General features: G+C 39.8%; 1 protein-coding gene across 12 annotated transcripts in view; it reads right to left on the reverse strand.

The window, feature by feature from the left end:
* Nucleotides 1–17865, reverse strand: part of cep83 (centrosomal protein 83) — a 79617-nt gene extending 61752 nt beyond the window's left edge. For 5 of the 12 annotated variants that reach the window (XR_010006284.1, XM_062980946.1, XM_062980945.1 and 2 more), the window contains exons 1-9: nt 17531–17708; nt 15472–15532; nt 12003–12159; nt 9590–9740; nt 7554–7646; nt 7105–7236; nt 6029–6280; nt 4822–4953; nt 782–896 (exon numbers count right to left, since the gene is read on the reverse strand). Coding sequence is in view for 11 of the 12 variants with exons in the window: in XM_062980946.1 (XP_062837016.1) it covers nt 782–896; nt 4822–4953; nt 6029–6280; nt 7105–7236; nt 7554–7646; nt 9590–9740; nt 12003–12159; nt 15472–15514 (1075 nt within the window). In the remaining variant the exon portion in view is untranslated. The other 7 variants (XM_062980944.1, XM_016993746.2, XM_062980941.1 and 4 more) reach the window with 7 other exon arrangements.
* Between the last annotated feature and the right edge of the window lie 5889 nt (nt 17866–23754).

Genomic DNA, 23754 nt, shown 5'->3' on the forward strand with positions numbered 1-23754 from the left:
GGTTTACAGATGTTATGTTTAATTGTGTGTTTGTGTTTTAAAATGGTCAATATTTCAGTTATTGCATCTCTGCACTCAGAGGTTGGTTGCCTTGGAGAAGTAGGTGGAGCCAACTGCCATTTTGTGCAGTTTTAAAAAGGAGTCAGTCTGTGCTCTGATGAGGCACAGAGAAGATTGATCCTACGATGAAGGGATCAGGGAGGCTCAATTGCTTATTTTTGAGCCGGTTTAAAATAAGTTTGGTGACTTATTTAATGTAGTCTGTGTCCTGGTAAGGAACAGAGAAGCTGTGATTGTATATCACAGGGTGACTGCAGTTTAAAAGCAGTAGAGAAAGAAGTCCTAACTACTTTAAGCAAAAGTGGTGACACTCACCTCATTCTAGTATTGTAACTGTTAATCAAAGTGCCTCTAAGTGAGAAACAATTTTGTAACCACTAAGCTCTGTACCTGAATAAACTTGTTATTGTTCCTCTAACATATAAGCCTCTGTCGCATATATTATAAACTGAGTGGCGTTACCATCTAAAGGGGAATAAAAAGAAGAAGGGAAAGAAAAACAAAATTTAAAAGGTCTCCCCTCTGAGTCTTTTGGTGGTTGAATCTTTGCAAAGTGGTGGCAGCGTTAATAGTCTTTACAATTTGGTGGCAGCGTAAATAAATCCTTCACAAATTGGTGGCAGCGGTGGGATTTAAAAGGATTCCCCCCTGCCTGAAAGATATTCGTAGCTCTTCACAGCTTTTAACTGGCAATGATGAAAATTCACAAAGAAATAGTTACCATCCATTTCACTTTGAATCTTGTTTCTTTCTCTTTCTATCTCGCTCCTAGCTCTCGCCGATTCCAACTTGATGTTTGTTACTTCTAACTTGTGTGAATGCTTAAGTTCTTCGACCTATAGAAAGCAGTAAGGTACTAAGTATTGGTTTTGTTCAAATTTAGATTTTTAGAAACACTTTTAACATTCTTTTGGAAGCAGGATTCCCAACTTGTCCTGTTTTTCTGAGTGGTTTTTCCAATCAGGCATAGTGTGGACATCAGACATCCTATATTGACTCTCAATAAATATCCTTTGAGAATTCTTATGTATTTTTAAATGCTAATGAATTATAACATGGCCTAGTTTGCCACTGTGTAGTGTGCAATGGAGATGAATTAAATGCACTGTAAGTCAAGAACCAAGACACATGGAGCTCTAGGAGAGACATTTCACACATAAGGGTCTTTGCTTGTGCACAGACATACATGCATATACATATGCAAGTACAACCAGGCAAATCTCCTGTCAAAATCAATTTGCTGGGGTTCTCTGATTGTATTAAGTTAACTTTAGCACCCAAAATATTGTGACAGCTTCAGCTCAACAATTTTGCTTGAATTAAGGCAAATATTCTCTATTAATTACTTCCAATGATAAGCCCATGCCCACTTCATTCCAGTAAGTAAAATTGTGCTATACAGTACCTTAAAATTAAACATTATAATACTAATCATCATAAAAGTGATACAAAATAACAGGCCTAGCACTTGAGTAGTCAAATTCTTTGAACAGCATTCTAAGAGGACATTTGAATATCAAAACAGGTGTACCCCAGTTTGTGGTGATTTATTTTCATTCTGTTTCCACACTCTGTCACATCAGCCACTCAAGTGTTCATACTAGAAAAATGCTAGACCTAACTACACTATCAGTACTATGGCAGTTGCTGCCACTGTCTATCTTCTTTTGTCATTCTTCTAACTTTGTAAAAGAAATACTGCCTCACAAATCCAACACAGCCTAAAACTAAATGCAGTGAACTGCCTGCTTCATTAAAAACACTACTTTTCAATGGAAAAATCAAAACAGTAAAGGTAATTGCTGCTTGAACTGAAACATTGTGTAGATTAGGCTTTTCCAGTACAGTAATTACAGGGTTGGTGAGAATTAAATAGCTAGAGAAAAGCTCTTGTACCCATTTGCAATGTCAAAGGTAATCACAACCTTTCTAGTGTAACTAAGTAACTACAGTAGCACTTCAGGGATTTCTTTTCAAAGAAACACCTATATCTGGAATTAGTTTAATAAATCACATCATGCAAGACTGACCTTCTTCATGTTCTGATAAATGTCATCAATAGCCTTTGCATAAAAACATGCTTTGAACAACTTTAGTTTCTGCATGATAAGGACCATTTGGGAAGTATTTTTAGTGGTCAAATAATTACCATTTTAACACAAAGAAGATAGTTGTTCCTAGAGATCTTCCTCAAGCTAGTATTCCTCTCATCCCTTTTCTGCACAGTACATGTTATACATATTTATAAGACTGTAATAAATAACAGCATACTCGAACTTCCACAATATTTTTTTAAACCACTTAATATGATTTTTCATATAGCTTTACAAAACAGCTATATGCATTTATAATTAGTATGCACTGAATGTTTAACTTCTTGTATTTTGAATAATTAGACCAGCAATGTTATTGTTACAGAATGAAAGGAAAGACAACATTGAGATCCTTTGAACAACCTCTAACTGTCTTTCTGTGGTTACCCACTTGTTCTATTTAACATCATTTAGTTACATATGGGTAAAATTTCACCACATACTGAAAAAGTTAGGTTCATTTCTCACTTACTCACCACAGGGATTATACATACACACACACACACACACACAGTGTCAAAAACTATACAGTTTCCATTCTAAAGTTATATTAAGGAATTCCATTTGCTGCTCTGTACCAGTAAAAAAAATTCTATGCAGAATCTGATGGCATTTTCTCTTTCTTTTCTCTCTCTGCTGTAACCAATAATTTCTGCTTTATCTTATCGCTTCCTCAGAAGATGGAGTCAACAGAATAAAAACAGGAAGCTATTTTGAGGGCTAAGAATGGATTTCGAACTCATTTCCTGTCTTCATGACACCTAGGATTTTTCTTCACCTGGTTATTAATGCTGCTGATCACTATTCTTCTAAATATTACATTTAAACACAATACATAAATACAAAATTTACCAAGCTTACATATAAAACACATCATGGAATACAAACATTTTACATGCACACACAGTATTATTCTCCAGTGTTGTATGCAACAGTTCCCGAATTCATTTACAGTAGAGTCTCACTTATCCAACGTTCTGGATTATCCAACACATTTTTGTAGTCAATGTTTTCAATACATCATGATATTTTGGTGTTAAATTCGTAAATACAGTAATTACTACATAGCATTACTGTGTATTGAACTACTTTTTCTTTCAAATTTGTTGTATAACATGATGTTTTGGTGCTTAATTTGTAAAATCATAACCTAATTTGATGTTTAATAGACTTTTCCTTAATCTCTCCTTATTATCCAACATATTCGCTTATCCAACGTTCTGCCGGCCCGTTTACGTTGGCTAAGCGAGACTCTACTGTATTTCTATATAGTTGGGGTTGAATCCAGTCTAAGACAGTCTTACTTAGTATGCATCAATACTGTAGAATTAATAGTTTGACATCATGGCTCAATACTATGAAATTATGGAAACTGTAGTTTGGTGACAGAACCAGCACACTTTGCCAAAGAGAGCTAAAACCTTGTAATACCTCGTAATACCGTGATAGTTAAACTTTCAGTGTAGATGCATCCCTAGTTCAAATTGAAATCAATGGGACTTAAATCAGAGCTAAATTTTCACATAGATTTTAATCCAAATAAACTATAAGAGCCATGCCAAACTGCTGAATGTTTTATTCCCTCTACTAAGCATTGTTAGTATTATTTTTATTCCCTCTACTAACCATTGATATGAAACTGCTAGGTGAAGTTACCAGGAGATATAGAGTCAAATGCTATCAATAAATATCGATGATACTTATTTCTATTTGTCCTCAGACCAGGAGATGCCGCTCAAGCAATGAAGCTGTGCTTGAAATCATTAATTGGCTGTCTGATTCTCAATAAACTGTTACTCACCAAAATAGGGGCCTTATGGATAAATAGTTTACTCCTTCAAAAACTGGGTGTACAGTCTACACCCAGATCTGTAGATAGGGCTACAGATCTCCTGAAATAGCAGACTAATACTTTGGACAGTATCTCTTGATCCAGTGACTCAGTAGCTACTGCATAAAAAGCTAAATTGGTTTACCAGTTACAATCGTTTTGTGACAGGGACCCCTTCCACATTGTCCCTATATCCCAGGATCTGATCCCAGATTATCTCCTTATCCCAGATTATCTGGCAGTGGGGATACTCATACAATCCAGTTTAAATCAGATAATCTGGGATCAGATACTGGGATATAGGGCAGTGCAGAAATGGCCAGTCACAAAGGTTCATATTCTGCTAACCTCCAGAATGAATTAGTATAATGCATTTGAGGTTGCCCCTGAAAACTGCAGGTACTGTTCATGTCCCTCACTGCTTTGTATCCATCTCTTCTCCATGTTGAAAAAACAGATATGCCAAGGGAAAGGCCAAATCAGCATCACTGTCATCTGCTGTCACAATTGGGACAGCCCAGAAACTCCTTCACACAATCCAGCAACTAACCCAATAATGCCAATGACACAGCACAAGGCAATTTGTCTTGCTCATAATAAAAATAGCTATTAACTGTGACTTGTGGATGTCATTATTGCTTTAGGAAAGAACTCCAAAGAGAATGATTGGCATGTTTTCATAAAAAGATCCAATAAAGTACAGATATGGGTTTTTCAAATACTAAATTATGAAAAGAGCAAAGGAAAGAGCAGATTGTTTCCAAACATAAAATTAGCAAATAATGCATCCTGTAACATCTTGGAAAATATGGTCTAGACAACATAAAAAATCCTTACTTTAGTAGCCAAGCCATTGATCTCTCGTTCCGCTTTATGCAGCTTGCCTGTTAGGAGAGTATTTTGCTCATTGCTCATCTGTAGCTCCTTTTCAACACGCTCAAGAAGTAGCTTAACAGACTGTTTCTCTGCCTTAAAAATTAAAAAGAGATTTTTATATTGCTTGACAGATATAATGCTTGAGGAATGACTTTTGAACTATAATCCTAATATTAATTAGCACAATGTGACTAATATCAATAGTTTATTCTTTCAATTGGTATATTCGAGATTTTTTTTTATCTCCGCACTATCTAGTTTTTTATCCATTCCCCTCTTCCTACTATATACTATCAAATACACAGAGTGGAACTGTTAGTCTTATACAACAGAGGGCCTACTTGCATCCTTTTCCTTCTTTATCTCAGATTCTATTTTCAGAATTTAAATAGGACATCAAGTTTTCTGTTCTCCATTGCCTGAAGTTCTGCTGGATAGGACTGATTACAGTTTTAGTTCAACAATATTTAAAAGGCCACATATTGCCAACTCTAACTTTAATAGATATTCAGAAGTAAAAGGGAAGGGGAAAGTGAGGGGGGAGATGAGAAGCCCTATTGTATTTTTCTCAAACACAATCATCATTTGCAGCAAATAGTCTTAAGCAGCACTATTACAGTACTGCCAATCGTACTTGTATAATTTTTACTGTTTTATATCTTAGGATAGAAAGCAAGATAAATATTTATCATTTCAAGGAACAGTCTTGCTTACCAGAGTACTGGAAACATGAATTACAAAATCATATTGTTAGAAGAGACCACATGGGCCATCTAGTACAACCCCCTGCTGTGGAGGGAAAGCCCAATCAAAGCATCCTAACAGATGACTATCCTGTCACTCATAAATCAACAGTGAATTCTCCTACTTCCAATTTAAATGATATTCATGAATAATCTTATCAACATAATTCTACACTTTGTGTTAATATCATGACTCAAAGGATCTTCTAAATAATTATCAAATGCACATTTACAATATATTTTCAAGATTGTTAGGAACCAATTTTATCTGCAATTAAAGGAGAGAAAACAGTAATTAAACAGTCAGTCATGTATTGGTCCAATTCATCAATAGCCCATGTATATTCATATCTATAGACAGATTTTCTTATCCACAGGCACAGGAGTGTATTCTTTTCTTGTGTCCTGTGGACATAAATTCTTACCTCCAGGGATCTTATTGTCCCTTGCATCTCAGCCAGCTGTCGCAGCTGCAGCCTCTGCACATTGTCTGCTTGGACACTAGAATCCTCTCTCTGGGCTCTAATTTCTGCTACTTCAGCTTCTAACCCCTTTACTTTCTGCAGTAGATGGGTCTTTTCCCTTAACAGAGTTTCCACACGTTTGTTATCTCTTGTAGGATCAACACTGAGTAGCTGATTATGCAATTCTTCTTTGTCTTTATCTAGTCTTGTTATCTGTAAGTAGTTAAACACAAAGCATTATGAATCCATTCCAGCTGGAGAATAATCACAATGCTCAAGTATGGAGGAATGCCATAGGATTTAATCTCATTCCTTTCCTCCTCCCAACTTCCATAAACTGAGGAAATGCAAGGAACGTGAACTCATCTGCGCTTACCACTCCTCCATTTAACCAAAGCTAGATCTACACTGCCATATAATCCAGTTCGATGCACTTAAATCTGCATTCTGAAGCTACATTATATAGCAGTGTAGATCCAGTCCAAGCAAGGCTTTCAGAGAAAGATGAAAGTCACACATGGATCTGTCATTCCAAGGACTAAAGGACTGAGACTCTCTATATCTAATGTGTGAAACACCCTAACTTAATCAGACCATATTGTTAAAGCAACATTTTAGAAAAAATTAAGTTAGTACACCTTGAAACATGTGTGAACTGTCTTAAAATTGTTAAGTATTTTGGTTCTGAAATAAAAATTCAAGACAGATTTTCAGCTAGGAAAATATATCAATACGTTTTTACAACAAAGTATTTTTACTTTACTATGAATAGTAGTAAAGCAAAATATAATAACCATTTACATATTTCATGAGTCTGAGTGATGATACGCTATGCATAATTTGTTCACCCACTGGTAACAGCATGGCATATCTTTGAGAAACACGCAGAGTAAGCTGAATATGCAGTTCCATAAAGAGTTCACAAGACTCTAAAGGACTTGAATTATGGTATTTCATATATCCTTGGATTCACCGATTTAAATTTTAAACTTCATATTTAAATAAAATTAAGACACTTTTCTTATGCTAGGAATTACCTCAGATTCATATTTTAATTTATTTTCCTCTAAAATACGAGCATGTTCTTCTCGCTGATGTTCAAACTCTGATTTGAGAAAAGTATGTTCATATCGAAGTTTGTTATATTCTGCTCTGTATTTTTCTACTTCCTAAATTAAAAAAGAACATGGGTAAATGAACTGAAGAACAACAGAAGTGGGCAAAGAATGCATACAATGCCCCCCCACCAGCAATGTGCAAATGGAATACCATATTTAGGGTAGAGATCGTGAGATCAAGGATAAGTTAGTCTGCATACTGTTTAAGCACCACATTTCAATGAGCATATTGACAAATGAAAAGGGCAGCTAATAAATCCCAAAAGCAATTCATGTGAAGATCAAAAGCATTCATTGTGTTTAGGGCTGTTTAAGAAATGTTTACATGGGAAGTCTGTCATTTTATGAAATACCATATTTCAACTTACTTCATCCAGCTTTCGAAAGCGTTCTCTCATAGGTGTTTCTAAATCTTGCTGTATTTGTACTTTCAACAATTCAAGCTTCTGTGGAGTTATTACCTAAATGTCACCAGAAAAAAATACAAAGTAGCTCAACAGCAGTTGCAACAAGGAATATGTGTTTGAAAATAGAAAATTTACTCTTTGTATCTTGCTGTTACCAAATACAAATTCCATAGTCATCTGGTTACATTACCAACATTCCTGAAGTCCTGAAACTGGTAGCAAACAGAAAAAACACAGTCCTCCTTTGAACCACTGACTAGATAACAAGATTCTCTTTACTTAATCACTAACTGGAGTTAATGGGAGTTACATCCTGCTAAACTGAATGATACTCACTTCTGAACAAGTGTTAGACTGCACACCCACGAGATTGTACTAGACAATTTTTACCATTTTTGAGAGTAGTTGTTCAAAATATTTAACTTCATTATGAAGAAAAATCAACGCTGAAAGCTAGCATGTTGAACAAGAAGTGGAGATATTCAGATTCAAATCCCTGATCAGATATGTTGAATAATTATGAACTATAGAAGACTCTGAGTATAAAATTCAGGGAAGAGGGAATCACATAGTTGCTTCGAAAGGAAAAAGAATGAAAATCTTATTAAAGATTGTGAAATAAATGTTGTTAAAATGAAGGAAAGGTATACAAAGGAATGTGATTTCATTCCTTTTTAAAGTCCTAAAAGGGCATAATTTGAACTAGAGTAAGACCAACAAGAACTGAAAACACTTTTAAAGCTTTGTATTTTCATAGCCAACCACATTATTTACCAGGGCAAAGAAAGCGAGTTTATCACCAACAACATTAGAAAACATAAAACACTTTTCCAGGAAGCATACAACTCTTTTCTGATTTAATCACTCTCTCACTTCAGCAGAAAAAATGAACTGCAAAGATACAGAATGGGGGACGCCTGGCTCAACAGCAGTACATGTGAAAAAGATCTTGGAGTTCTTGTGGACAACAAGTTAAACATGAGCCTACAATGTGATGCGGTGGCGAAAAAAGCCAATGGGATTTTGGCCTGCATTAATAGGAGCATTGTGTCTAGATCCAGGGAAGTCATGCTACCCCTCTATTCTATTTTGGTCAGACTACACCTGGAATACTGTGTCCAATTCTGGGCATCGCAATATAAGGGAGATGTTGACAAGCTGGAATGTGTCTAGAGGAGGGTGGCTAAAATTATTAAGGGTCTGGAGAACAAGCCCTATGAGGAGAGGCTAAAGAGTCCATGAGGTCTCTTCCAACTGGGCATGTTTAGCCTGCAGAAGAGAAGGCTGTGAGGAGACATGATAGCCATGTACAAATATGTGAGGGGAAGTCATAGGGAGGAGGGAGCAAGCTTGTATGCTGCTGCCCTGCAGACTAGGACGTGGAACAAAGGCTTCAAATGACAGGAAAGGAGATTCCACCTGAACATTAGGAAGAACTTCCTCACTGTGAGAGCTGTTCGGCAGTGGAACTCTCTGCCCCGGAGTGTGGCAAAGGCTCCTTCTTTGGAGGCTTTTAAGCAGAGGCTGGATGGCCATCTGTTGGGGGTGCTTTGAATGAGGTCTCTTCCAACTCTACGATTCTATGATTCTCTTCCCACTTTACTGAGAAATACAAATTAAGCTGCATAAAATCAGTTCATGGAGCAACTGTTCCGTGTATTCCATATTAACAAGAAACAGTGAAACTAGCTCCATGAGGCCAAATACAGCTAAGATTTCTTTTGAAATAGAAACATACAATGCAAAGTTGCATTTAACTGAGTCCATTTACAATAAGTTTGAATTTAGCATGGAAATTCTACATCCAAAGAATAAGGGAGATAACACACTAGCTAACAGTGCATGAGCTGAAGCATTTCTTTTAACTATTAAGTGGGTGTTAACAAAAAAAATATCCAGGCATAATGGAAAATAACAAAATGTGGGCTAAAATGCAATTATTGTATGGCAAACTAATGCAAATGTTTGATGTTCATAAAACCATGTTGAAAGCATACCTGCATTTTTAATTCCTCTATTTCTCTAGTTTTGGCCAATAGTTCCTCCCTGAGTTCAGCAAGCAGAAGTTGAAATTTTTCATGGACAGTTTGTTTTTCATGCAACAGCTGTTTGAGCTCATTTTGCAATTTTGTATATTCATCAAGTAACCTGCAGGGGGAAATGACGATAAAAGTTGTTTTGTTTTCTATCTACAGAGTACATACTTACTTATATGGCACCATTTTACACATACTTCATATTATCTGAGGGGGGTGGATCTGTATGACTAAGGACCTACCATCCTTAAAACAATATAGTGAAGATAACAGAGGAAAGTGAGACAAAATAGAGAAAGTATGACCACTTGGACTATTAAACGAAGACATGAGGCTAGAGCAGGGCCGGCCGGACATATTTTTTTATATAAAGCGGGGAGGGGAAATTTCACCCCCCCGCCTCCTCCGCCCCGCCAGCGGGCCCCGCCTCCCGCGCCCTGGCCCTGCCTCTCACGCAGCGTGAGAGGCGGGGCCAGGGTGTGGGGGCGGGGCCAGGGTTGGCCCCGCCTCCCGCGCAGCTCAGCTTGCCAGTCTGGCCTTTTCCAGGGGGCCAGACTGCAGCAAAGGTCCTTGCAGGCCACGATCGCGGCCTGCAAGGACCTTTGCTGCAGTCTGGCCCCCTGGAAAAGGCCAGACTGGCAAGCTGAGCTGCGCGGGAGGCGGGGCCAACCCTGGCCCCGCCCCCCACGCAGCTCATCCTGGCCCCGCCTCTCACGCAGCGTGAGAGACGGGGCCAGGGTGTGGGGGCGGGGCCAGGGTTGGCCCCGCCTCCCGCGCAGCTCAGCTTGCCAGTCTGGCCTTTTCCAGGGGGCCAGACTGCAGCAAAGGTCCTTGCAGGCCACGATCGCGGCCTGCAAGGACCTTTGCTGCAGTCTGGCCCCCTGGAAAAGGCCAGACTGGCAAGCTGAGCTGCGCGGGAGGCGGGGCCAACCCTGGCCCCGCCCCCCACGCAGCTCATCCTGGCCCCGCCTCTCACGCAGCATGAGAGGCGGGGCCAGGGCGCGCAGGCCGGGAGGCGAGGCTCCGCCCAGATGGGGCCTTGCCTCCCTTCCAGCGCGCTCTGGCCTTTTCCAGGGGGCCAGACTGCAGCAAAGGTCCTTGCAGGCCGCGATTGCGGCCTGCAAGGGCCTTTGCTGCAGTCTGGCGGGGCCAACCCTTGCCGCGCCTCCCTCGCAGCTCATCCTGGCCCCGCCTCTCACGCAACGTGAGAGGCGGGGCCAAGGCGCGCAGGCCAGGAGGTGAGGCTCCGCCCTTGCCTCCCTTCCAGCGCGCTCTGGCCTTTTCCAGGGGGCCAGACTGCAGCAAAGGTCCTTGCAGGCCGCGATTGCGGCCTGCAAGGGCCTTTGCTGCAGTCTGGCGGGGCCAACCCTTGCCACGCCTCCCTCGCAGCTCATCCTGGCCCCGCCTCTCACGCAACGTGAGAGGCGGGGCCAAGGCGCGCAGGCCTGCAAGGACCTTTTCTGCAGTCTGGCCCCCTGGAAAAGGCCAGGCCGGCAAGGCTGAGCTGTGCGGGAGCCTCCCGTGCAGCTCACCCTGACCCCGCCTCTCATGCAGCGTGGGAGGCGGGGCCAGGGCGCCTGACGGCGCCCCCCCGGGCCTGCGCCCGAGGCGGCAGCCTCACGTGGCTTCTGTGTTGGGCCGGCCCTGGGCTAGAGTGATTTCAAAATTAGCCAGTTTAAATGTTCTCTTCTGAATTGTAAGTATCTTCAAACTACAAACATAATAAAAAGATTATTCAAAGAAATAACTCCAATAGTTCCAGTGAATCAACTGCTGGATGATAAATTAGTACAGCTAGCACCCTGTATTTGCTGTGGTTTAGTTTCCATGAGTACCCAAATCCAAGGATGCACAAGTCTCATTACAGAAAATGGTGTAGTAAAATGGCATCTCTTGTATAAAACAATAAAATCAAGATAAACTTCTTGGAACTTTTAAAAATTAATTTTGAACTACGGTTGGTTGAATTCATAGATGCAGAACATAGATGCAGAACAGTGCCATCTGTACATAAATCCCAATGTAGTCAATGAATCCACTCTATAATAATATAATAAAACTTTATTTATATACCGCCCTATCTCCCGGATGGGACTCAGGGCGGTTTACAGTCATAAAAGCAACACTCTAGTTGGGATTTAAGATGGAAATCTCATTATTTTCACTAAGTGACAGGAAATCATTGCCCAAAAGCAATGATTTCATGTCACCTGAACACCTAACATTAAGAATTGTTGCAGTTTACTCACACAACTACCTCATAACTTGTTTTCAGTACTGATTGTATTCATTACTGAAAGCTAGCAACAGCACAGGAAAATCTTCGCTAGTTTTCAACTTAAACTGAAAAAGAAAAGAAAGGCCCCTACTATACCTTGTATGTTCTGCTTTTAGAGTTTGATAATTAGTTTTATGATGTTCACATCGTATCCTTTCATCAATTAACAATTTCTGCACTTCTGCATGTGAGCTAGCAACATCAGCATTTCCACCCACTGGAGAAAGGACGTTTGGCAAGGTATCCATTCTGGCTGGAAGCGAATGAGATGACAATCAAGCAAAGTGGCTGTCAGCACAAGCCTGCTACTGTCATAGAGACTGCTTTCTCTCCCATTGGCATTCCCTAGAGGACAAATTACCTGCAGAACAGAAAAGCACCCAATTAGTGGTTAATATATTCATAATTTAAAGGGATCCTCTTTAAAACTGAGTTGAAGTTTTTCATAATTTCTTTGACAACTGTACAATTATATTTTTGGTTGATTTTCATTTTCAAAACCACCTCATTAACCCAAATCTGTAACTGGTGAGAGCAATGAAAATAACTCCTCATTACCTGAACTTTCTTTATGTGCCATACTGTTGGAAGGTCCCTTTGGGTCCAAAGCTAATCAAACTGTCTTTCCTCAGGGTGAAAATGTATCCTATTTAATGATAAGTGCAGCAGCTACCATAATACTGACCCGTCAATAAAAGTAGCAGAGTGCTTTATCATGCAATGTTTAAACTTGCCTGGAGCAAAACAAAAATCACTTTAAATGCCAGTAAGGCATTAGGCGTTCTCACAATATAAGCTTCTATTGAATGCTGTGTTCTAAAGCAAATTGCATCCTAAAAAGCAGAACATACATATCTTCCATAATATTTTTTAATTCAAGTATTTCATCAAACAAATAACAATGCCATCTGGTGCTCTTAATATGCCCACTCAAGGAAATGTAGGGGCCTACATGTTGCCAGAAATCTGGCAGCAAAAAATCCAAGACTGCAATTAACACTGTAAGAATATTTAAAAAAATGAACTGAACCAACACATAGAAAAATTCCTTTAACAGGAATTTCATTCACATAAATGACTGATAGGTTAAAAATGTTTACAATATGTTAAATTGCTTTTAAATTTTTACATTTTTGTAGCATGTGTATAGTTATTGGCAGAAAAAAATAACATATAATGAAACAAAATGTTGGATTATACTGACATCTTCTGGAAAGATTCAAAACACTTTAAATGTTACATAAAGTAATTTTTCTAGACCTGTGACTCTAAATGAAAACAGATTAATCGTGGGTGCTTACTAGGAATATCATTACTAGAATGCTAGTCATTTTGCACTAGGAGCATCTTTTCACATGCAAACACCCTTGACAGGAGAGATTTCATTTTCAACTTAACTAGAGTAAGGGCAAGTCCCCAAATCCAGTTGCTAGTCCCAACTGAAGCAGCACCAATGAATGAAACTAATACACGGAAACACTTTTGTAAACTTCATTGATTCGATAAATTTACTCGAGTGGGGACTAGCAATTGAATTAAATAATTTTCTTTGTTACTGCGCCACACAGGCCCCCATATACAGAGGGCTTTACTTCAGTTTTACAAAGAGTAAAAAATAGATATTTACTATGATAGTCTGATGAAGCCAATTTCAAGCAGAATTTTCATCTTAATATTTCAGCTGACAGATATAATGAACTGTACATGGATAACTAGATAAGTGAAAGAAGTATAGATTTTGAAAATAAAAGGATCATTAGAAAAATTAAGGGATTGTCTAATAATGTTTCTTTAAAAAATGTCAATGATAGTAACAGTATCAGTAGCATGGCACAAATAGTTCTGCAATCACTTTGTAACAGATTTCCAGATGACGTATCTTTATCCATAAAGGTATTAAGGCAGCATCCCCTGCAATTTGCTTTGCAACCATCTAACAGACTAAACTGATCCTGCCCAAGAAATCATTTTTCTTAAGAAATATATGGTGATAAAATAATACTGAAGCTATTTCTACCTGTATGCCATTACTATACAAGAAAGTCTACCAACAGACCTATTACATCAGAGTAACAACTTATAAAACCATTTTATATTAAATAGCATTTACACATTCCTTAAGGAGATGCGGGAATCTGTCAGTTAAAGCATCTGTATCAATAAATGTTTTTGGAAGGATATTTCCCTCCAAAGTGTGGCTTTCTTTTGCTGAAGTATAACAGTAATGCTGTCAAGCTTCATTTTCCACTCTACTTATCAGTTCCATTTCAAACTGAGAAAAATCTATTGATAGTTGAACATTCTATTTTACTGAAACAGTGATTGCAATATAACACCCTTCAGGATAATTGTGGGAAAGTGAATGGTGCCAAGTGTAGCACCATAATCTTACAAATAGCTGCTAAGATGGAAACCACATTCTACATTGTTGACCTTACTCTCAAATGAGTGCACATATGATTACAGCTCAGAAATTAAAATTTGGTGCAGTGAATGGGATTTTATTTAATTTATATCCCATTTCTCTCTCTATATGCATGATGGACAATCACTTAAAATTAAAATGCAATAAAATGCTTAGTACAAAAATTAATGTAAAATTAAATCAGCTTCTATTTTTAAAATACATGTATTTATTTAGTTATTTATTTTATAAGCCGCTCTTCTTCCACAGGGGGACCCAGAGCGATTTCTATATACCGTATATACTCGAATATAAGCCGACCCGAATATAAGCTGAGGCATCTAATTTTACCACAAAAAACTAGGAAATCATTGACTCAAGTATAAGCCGAGGGTGGGAAATTTCAGAAATAAAAATAGATACCAAAAAACTACATTAATTGAGGCATCAGTAGGTTCAATGTTTTTGAATATTTACATCAAGCTCAAATTTAAGATAAGACTGTCTAACTCTAATTAAATCATTATTCTCATCTTCTTCAATGTAAATGTGCTTATGTATCCTGTTAATAATAATAGAGTAAAATAATACATGTAATAATAATAAATACAGGAAAATAATACATGTAATAATAGAGTAGAATAATAAATGAAATAATAATAAAATCAGAGTGAAATAATAAATGTATTATTAATAATAATAAAAATAGAGTAAAATAAATGTAATAGTAGCAACAATAATAGAGTACAATAATAAATGTAATAATAAAAATAGAGTAAAATAATAAATGTAATAATACCAATAATAATAGAAAAAAAATAATAAATGTACCATATATTCTCGAGTATAAGCTGAACCAAATATAAGCCAACCAGGATCCTCACCTGAGTATAAGCCAAGGGGGGCTTTTTTAGTCCTAAAAAGGGCTGAAAAACTAGGCTTATACTTGAGTATATACAGTATTTAAAATGTAATAAAATAAAAACACAACACTCACCTACACCTACAAAAAGCTCTTTCTGCAACAACATATTAAAAACAAAATGCCTTCCTAAGCAAAAGGGTCTTTACTTGTTGGTGAAATGACATTAGGGAAAGCAGGGTTTAAATCCTCAGCAATGGGTAGCATTGGGTCAGTCACACTTTTTGAGTTCAACTTACCTCCCAAGGCCGTTGTGCTGATAAAAATGGGATGGAGAATCATCTATGCCATCTTGAAATCCTGGAGTTATTAACAAGTTATTAAAATTTGCATAGAATTAGCACTTACAAGAGACTGATTTTATTCCTAATGCTCATTTTACCTATACCATGTTGCACAGCTTTGCTTGTCACAAAACTGTCATAAAACAAATATGTCTCTTAGAAAGGTTACCTGACATTTGTCAACACTCCAAATGAATTCACTCCACCATCCCAGCATCTTTATTGGGCTACATGTCACATGTTGGACCTCTGTACCCACAGATTCAACTATCCTGGCTTGGAAAACATTTTTTAAAAGTTCAAAAGCAGATTTTGATTTTGTTTTTTCATATAAGAAAAAACATTTTATTACTCCATTGGATATAATGGAACTTGAGCCTCTATGGATTTTTTTTTCTATCTACAGAGGGAGAGTGCCCTGGCACCACACCAAACCCCAAAAGATACTAAGGGTCTGCTGTATTATTAGCACTACTCTAACTGGAAAATACAACATATCAAATACACAATATATACATATATAGAGAGAGGGGGAGGAGGGGGGAGGGAGGGAAAGAGTTCAATGAACAGGCAAAAATTATACCGTGTAACAAAATTTTTAAAAGATTATGTTCCTGGTTTGAAAGTGTTATTTCCTGTTTAATTGTGTGCTACTTACTTTGAAAGTAGTCGCTATACTCCAGAAACTTCATTTTTGTGGCTGCCACAAACTTTGGCCCCTTCCACACTGCCCTATTCCCCAGGATCTGATCCCAGATTATCTGTTTATCCCACTTTATCTGGCAGAGTAGGCTCATATAATCCAGTTCAAAGCTTACCTGTCTGAACGCATCTCCTTTTATGAACCAGCTAGAACACTAAGATCTGCCAGGGAGGTCCTGCTGCCTTTGCAGGTGCAATTGGTGGGGGACGAGAGACAGGACCTTCTCGGTGATGACCCGTTGGCTGTGGAATTCCCTCCCCATTGAGATTAGATCCCTCCTCCCTTCTAGCATTTAGGAAACAACTTAAGAACTGATTGTTCAAGAAGGCATTGAGTGAATGACAGGAGTATTGAAATATGGAAATAGTTAAGATAACTTTGGAGGCCCTTCCACATAGCCCTATATCCCAGAATATTAAGGCAGAAAATCCAACATTATCTGAGTGTAGACTCAGATAATCCAGTTCAAAGCAGATATTGTGGGATATTCTGGGATATAGGGCTGTGGAAGGGCCCCGGGATAGATGCAAGCCTTAAATGTTTGATGTTGTGTTTGTGATTGTTATTTATAGTTTTAGTGGTTTTAATCTGTTGTTATATGTGGTTAAATTGATAAGTAATGTTTCATACGTGTAAGTCACTGAATTTTGCCATGAATTATGTTATGAACCACTTTGAGTCCCCCCAGGGGTGAGAAAAGTGGTATATAAATACAATAAATAAATAAACTGGAATCAGATGTTGGGATAAGGGACAATGTAGATCTAGCCTATGTTGAATTGGTTGAGACCCTAGGAGACATTCACTGAAAAACTATTGCAAAATGTGCCGCAGGACGTCCCGCAAAAACAAAGGTTTTTTCCCAATATAATAAACTTTCCCCATGTTTTTATGACAGAACCGATTAAGAATTGACATTTATAACCCAGAAACAAAATATTGTGTTACATAGTGTTGTTGTGAAATTATTTTGAGAAACATGTTTGGCTTTACATATTGCTATTAAAATGTACAATATCAATAAATTCTAAAGAGCATGTTTTATGAGATATACAATGGTGTAATGTAGTGGTGACCATGTGCATCTACAGCAGACATGGGCAAATTTGGGCCCTCCCTTGTGGTATTTTGGCCTTCAACTCCCACCATTCCTAACAGCCTCGGCTGAGGGGGGAAAGGAAGAGGTCTGAGGCTGTTAGAAATGGTGGGAGTTGAAAGCCAAAACACTTCGAGGGAAGGCCCAAGTTTGCCCATGCCTAGGCTACAATACAGAATTAATGTAAGACAATCCAAAGTAAAGGCTAGGCTCACCGAGGCCGGACTCTTAGGAAGGGAATGAACGAAAAAGCGCCCTCTCCAGACGGCCCTTCCTTCCCTTTTCAGGCTCCTTCACTCGCCTCAACCATCTCTCGCTTAACTCGGCTGTTTAAAAATGGCGCCTCGGCCCCACTCGCCCCGCCCCCTTGGCTTGAGCCTTCTCGGGACCCGTGAAGCCGCCTGCCTACCTTGCCATTCCTCAAAGCTGTAGGCCTGAACCCACTACCGGTCAAGCTTTTCGGCAACCCCGGAGCATGACGGGAACGCGGAAGAAGCCGGGCAGGGGGGCGCGAGGAGGGAAAGGGCCCAGCGCGGCGCGAGGCGGCGCGCGAAGCTCCAGAGTGGGCGGGGTTTGTGCCGTCGCTCGCAGAGAAGAACCAATAGCGGGGGAGGGTGGGCGTGGCTTTGTGTTCAGATTTCTTCTTCAGCTCTAACAGTAGACAGTTAAATGACTGTTCGGTCCTATACGTTTGTGTTCAAAGGCGGTTACAGTACTTTTATCTCGCTTGTGATATAATGGCAGCCTTATAGTTGACATGGAGAGAGCAAGTCATAGAATCCTAAAGTTGGAAGAGACCTCATGGACCACCTAGTCCAACCCCCTGCCACGCAGCAGGAAAATCGCATTCAAAGCACCCCCGACAGATGGCCATCCAGCCTCTGCTTAAAAGCCTCCAAAGAAGGAGCCTCCACCACACTCCGGGGCAGAGGGTTCCACTCCTGAACAGCTCTCACAATGAGGAAGTTCTTCCTAATGTTCAAATGTAGTATAATGGCTGGAATCTGGGGGTGCATCTACACCAGTCATGGGCAAACTTTGGCCCTCCCTCCAGGGGAAGTTTGAATACGATTTTCTTGCTTCTTGGCAGGGGATGGACTGGATGGCCCGTGAGGTCTCTTCCTACTCTGATTCTCTGAATGACAGTTGAGGCTTGAGTCTGTTTGAGTACAGAAGCCAGTGTTTGGAGTTAGAAGACAGCTGAGGTTTGCGTAGTAGACTGTTATGAATGAGAGCTGTACAGAGCAATATAGTTGGAAGAGACTATTAAAGACTAAGTTAAAAATACAACCTGAAATGTTTTATTGTTTAACCTGACAAGAAATGTACCTGTATATTTAAATACATGAAGTTATGAGTAAAACGAACATGTTATTTTACAGAAGTCTACTTGAATCTTTGTCTGCTGAGAGCGTTGAATAGAAACAAGATATTTATGTGCCTCAGGATCTTCCATTACCCAATAAACCAAAGGAACACCTCTAAAACTCTAGGTTATGAGCCTAACAGGTCATAATCCCCATTAGGTTGTGATCCTAACAGGTCATAATCCAATAGTCCAATACATACACCTTTAATAAAACACATACAGTAGAGTCTCGCTTATCCAACGTAAATGGGCCGGCAGAACGTTGGATAAGCGAATATGTTGGATAATAAGGAGAGATTAAGGAAAAGCCTATTAAACATTAAATTAGGTTATGATTTTAAAAATTAAGCACCAAAACATCATGTTATACAACAAATTTGAGAGAAAAAGTAGTTCAATACACAGTAATGCTATGTAGTAATTACTGTATTTACAAATTTAGCACCAAAATATCATGATATATTGAAAACATTGACTACAAAAATGCGTTGGATAATACAGAACGTTGGATAAGCGAGTGTTGGATAAGTGAGACTCTACTGTACATTGGAAACACTGATTTGTAGTTTGAATGAATACCCCTAGAGGGTAGTGTAACTCCAAATACAGGAAAAATTAGGCCTTTCTGAATTTGAGATTAGGATCAGACCAAAATGGATGCCATCACAATAATGATAGTAAAAAGTGGTATTTGCAGAGTCCATTGAATAAAGCATCTTTCAGATACATCTCTGAAGATCTAGAACATTGGCATTGTCCAGGTAGTAACCGTAATTTAAAAAATCAAAACAGATTTTGCAGTCCTGAAGCAAATCTACCAGTGATATAGTAAACCTGGAGTATAGTATTTCTGTAGTAAACGTTCTGCAAATATACATCCTCTATAAATGGGTTGGGCTGTCTTTATCCATGGTTTCTTTGTTTTTTAAAAACGAGGATACCAAATGTTCCACACATTTTAATTTACAAAGAAGCACATTTGTTATAGTTGTGTGTTTTCATTTCTGAATCATAAGGTGACTATATTGTGGAGTTTTCTGGGGCTGAGAGTATGTGACTCTCCTAAGGTTACCCAAAGGGTTTCCCTGGCTGAGTGGGGAATTGAACCCTGGTCTCCAGAGTCATCAGCAGGATTGACACTGCCATATGATCCAGTTTTAGAATGCAGACTAAATGCACTTAACTGGATTATGAGCCTACACTGCCATATAATCCAGTTCAATGAGTTAATCTGCATTCTATATGGTAGTGTGTAGGTCCAGCTATAGTCCAATGCTCAAACCACTACAACTACAAAGAGGAAAAAATATTCAGGGGTAGCTATGTTAGTCATTCAGCAAAATCCAATATCTTTTTTAGCACCAACTCCAAGGCATGAAATATCGTATGCAAGCTTTTGAAACTTCACTGGCTTTTAACATCATCAAGCAAAGATGCTAAAAATCATACAAAAGAAAACTGGTGACAATGTTGGAATCACAGGCCACAAAAAGATGATCCTGAGGGAGTTCCATGAAGGCAGAGACTCCACAGAATCAAAGAGTTGGAAGGGACCCCAAGGGTCATCCAGTCCCACCCCATTCTACCATTGAGCTGGACACTCAATCAAAGCACTCCCAACAGATGGCCACCCAGCCTCTGCTTACAACTCCAAAGAGGACGACTCCCACCATGCTCCAAGGCAGATCAGTGAAAGCATGTATCTTCATAATTAAAGCACAACAGGTATATCTGCGTGTCTGTTTACGGTCAATTATTCTTGTCTAAATACAAAAATTGGTTTGGTGGAACAGATCGCATTCCATCTAGTCTAGCATTCTGATCCTAAAGTGGCCAGCCAGCCAGAGAAGCCTAAAAGCTGTAATGGAAATGCTATTGAAAATAGGCTAATTCAAACAAGGAGGTTCCATTCTGCACTAATATGAATCCTAGCCATTGATAAACACTTTTAATTTGATTCAGTTTTCATAGAGATAGCATGAAGCCTATCCACAAAGTCTTCCGGTCCCTAAAGAAGAAATAGGTTTGAGGAGAGGATATAAGCCACTCACCCAAAGCTGTGTTGAGCCAAGCAAGTGCCCTGTTTCCTAGTTGCAGGGACACAACACAGTCTGATAGCCGTCTACTGAAACGTGTGGCTGAGGCTGGAATAGCAGCTGTCAAAAGGAAGTCATAGTATTTGTGGTTTACAGTAAGGGCTTGCCCAAAGTGTTTCACTAGAAATTGACCTTGTTATTCAATATCTCTGTATCTAATGAATTGCAGTATACAGTAACAGTTCTCTACTTAAGCAGTATTCCAATAGAAAGAGAGGTTTCTATTTTTGCATGTTGTCCTAAAGCAGCAACCATTGGTAGGGATTGCCAAGCTGCACCTAAAACTCCAGGCCAACATCACAAAAGCACTTTGAATCATCGCCTTCAGTTTAATAAGGATCAGAGGAAGATGATGACATGAAGGAAGCATCAATCTCAGCTATGCGAGAAAGGATAAGACACAGGCTAATAGTGCACTTCAGAAAGTATAAATCTGTCCACAAATCCCATAGACATCACAGGAAATATAAAATATTATTTGTCTTTCCTCGCGGGCCATCAGTTAATTTAAGAGCTGAGTCGTATTTAATAATGGGTTTCGATCTGTTTAGTGTGATGTTTGACTTTACAAAAACTGTCCAGACCCTCCTAGAAAACCGCAGCTTCTATGTGGAGTTTCAGGGCCGGAAAAGCAGATGGAGGAGGCAAAAGAATGGTTTACCCCAAGGCAGCATTCTTGCACCGACCTTATTTAACATCTTCACGAACGACCAGCCACAACCACCACTCACAAAGAGCTTTATATATGTTGATGACCTTGGCCTTACAACACAAGCGAAAGATTTTGAAACAGTTGAAAACCAACTCACTAATGCCTTGAAAGATCTCTCCAGCTACTACAAAGAGAATCACCTGAAGCCCAACCCTGCCAAGACACAAGTGTGTGCTTCCACCTACGTAACCGTGAAGCCAACAGGAAACTGAAAGTTACTTGGGAAGGCCAAGAGCTCGAACACTGTTTCTATCCTAAATATCTTGGTGTCACCTTAGATCTAACACTATCATATAGGAAACACTGCATGAACACCAAGCACAAAGTAGCTGCACGCAACAACATCCTGCGGAAACTGACTGGCAGTGCATGGGGTGCAGACCCACAAGTAATAAGAACATCAGCCCTGGCCTTGTCTTTCTCAACTGCAGAGTATGCCTGTCCTGTCTGGCAAAAGTCTGCCCATGCGAAGCAAGTGGACATAGCACTAAACAAAAAATGCAGAATAATCACAGGATGCCTTAAACCTACACCTGTTGATAAACTCTACAAGTTAGCTGGCATTGTCCCTCCTGACGTGTGATGGGAAGTTGCTGCTAACTGTGAGAGAAATAAGGTCGAACATTGTGAAAGCCATCCACTGCATGACTATCAGCCTCCTCCCAACAGACTCAAATCAAGGAAGGGCTTCATGAGAACCACCGCTCCTCTTGATGTTCCTCCAGCAGCAGCAAGGGTGTCCCTCTGGGCAGCTAAACCTGGCAATTCCAACTGGATGGCCCCCCACGAGGGTCTTCCTCCAGGGGCAAACCAAGAATGGGCAACTTGGAAGATTTCAGTAAGGCCTTCGACAAAGTCCCCCACGACCTTCTGGCAAACAAACTAGTAAAATGTGGGCTAGACAAAACTACGGTTAGGTGGATCTGTAATTGGCTAAGCGAACGAACCCAAAGGGTGCTCACCAATGCGTCGTCTTCATCATGGAAAGAAGTGACAAGTGGAGTGCCGCAGGGCTCCGTCCTGGGCCCGGTTCTGTTCAACATCTTTATTAACGACTTAGACGAAGGGTTAGAAGGCACGATCATCAAGTTTGCAGATGACACCAAACTCGGAGGGATAGCTAACACTCCAGAAGACAGGAGCAGAATTCAAAACGATCTTGACAGACTAGAGAGATGGGCCGAAACTAACAAAATGAAGTTCAACAGGGACAAATGCAAGATACTTCACTTCGGCAGAAAAAATGGAAATCAAAGATACAGAATGGGGGGCGCCTGGCTTGACAGCAGTGTGTGCGAAAAAGATCTTGGAGTCCTCGTGGACAACAAGTTAAACATGAGCCTACAATGTGATGCGGCAGCTAAAAAAGCCAATGGGATTTTGGCCTGCATCAATAGGGGAATAACGTCTAGATCCAGGGAAGTCATGCTCCCCCTCTATTCTGCCTTGGTCAGACCACACCTGGAATACTGTGTCCAGTTTTGGGCACCGCAGATGAAGGGAGATGCTGACAAGCTGGAAAGCGTCCAGAGGAGGGCAACTAAAATGATTAAGGGTCTGGAGAACAAGCCCTATGAGGAGAGGCTTAAAGAGCTGGGCATGTTTAGCCTGCAGAAGAGAAGGCTGAGAGGAGACATGATAGCCATGTACAAATATGTGAGGGGAAGTCATAGGGAGGAGGGAGCAAGCTTATTTTCTGCTGCCCTGCAGACTAGGACACGGAACAATGGCTTCAAACTACAGGAAAGGAGATTCCACCTGAACATCAGGAAGAACTTCCTCACTGTGAGGGCTGTTCGGCAGTGGAACTCTCTCCCCCGGGCCGTGGTGGAGGCTCCTTCTTTGGAGGCTTTTAAGCAGAGGCTGGATGGCCATCTGTCGGGGGTGCTTTGAATGCGATTTCCTGCTTCTTAGCGGGGGGTTGGACTAGATGGCCCTTGAGGTCTCTTCCAACTCTACTATTCTATGATTCTATGATTCTAAGTCCCTGAACAGACTCAGAAGCGGAGTGGGCAGATCTAAAGACAACTTGGCAAGGTGGCACTACCTGGAGGAATCCTCCACCTTGTGTGACTGTGGAGCAGAACAAACAACTCCGCATATGTATGCTTGCCCACAATGTCCTGCCTCATGTACAGAGGAGGAGTTGCTTAAAGCTACGGACAATGCGGTTGCTGTTGCCCGCTTTTGGTCTAAAACTATTTAGTTGTTTGTGATTTCCTCTATTTTTTTCATCATTTTTAAAATGTATTTGTTATGTAA

Source organism: Anolis carolinensis, chromosome 5 (assembly GCF_035594765.1).
Source record: "Anolis carolinensis isolate JA03-04 chromosome 5, rAnoCar3.1.pri, whole genome shotgun sequence".
In the NCBI taxonomy this organism is placed as follows: Eukaryota; Metazoa; Chordata; class Lepidosauria; order Squamata; family Dactyloidae; genus Anolis; species Anolis carolinensis.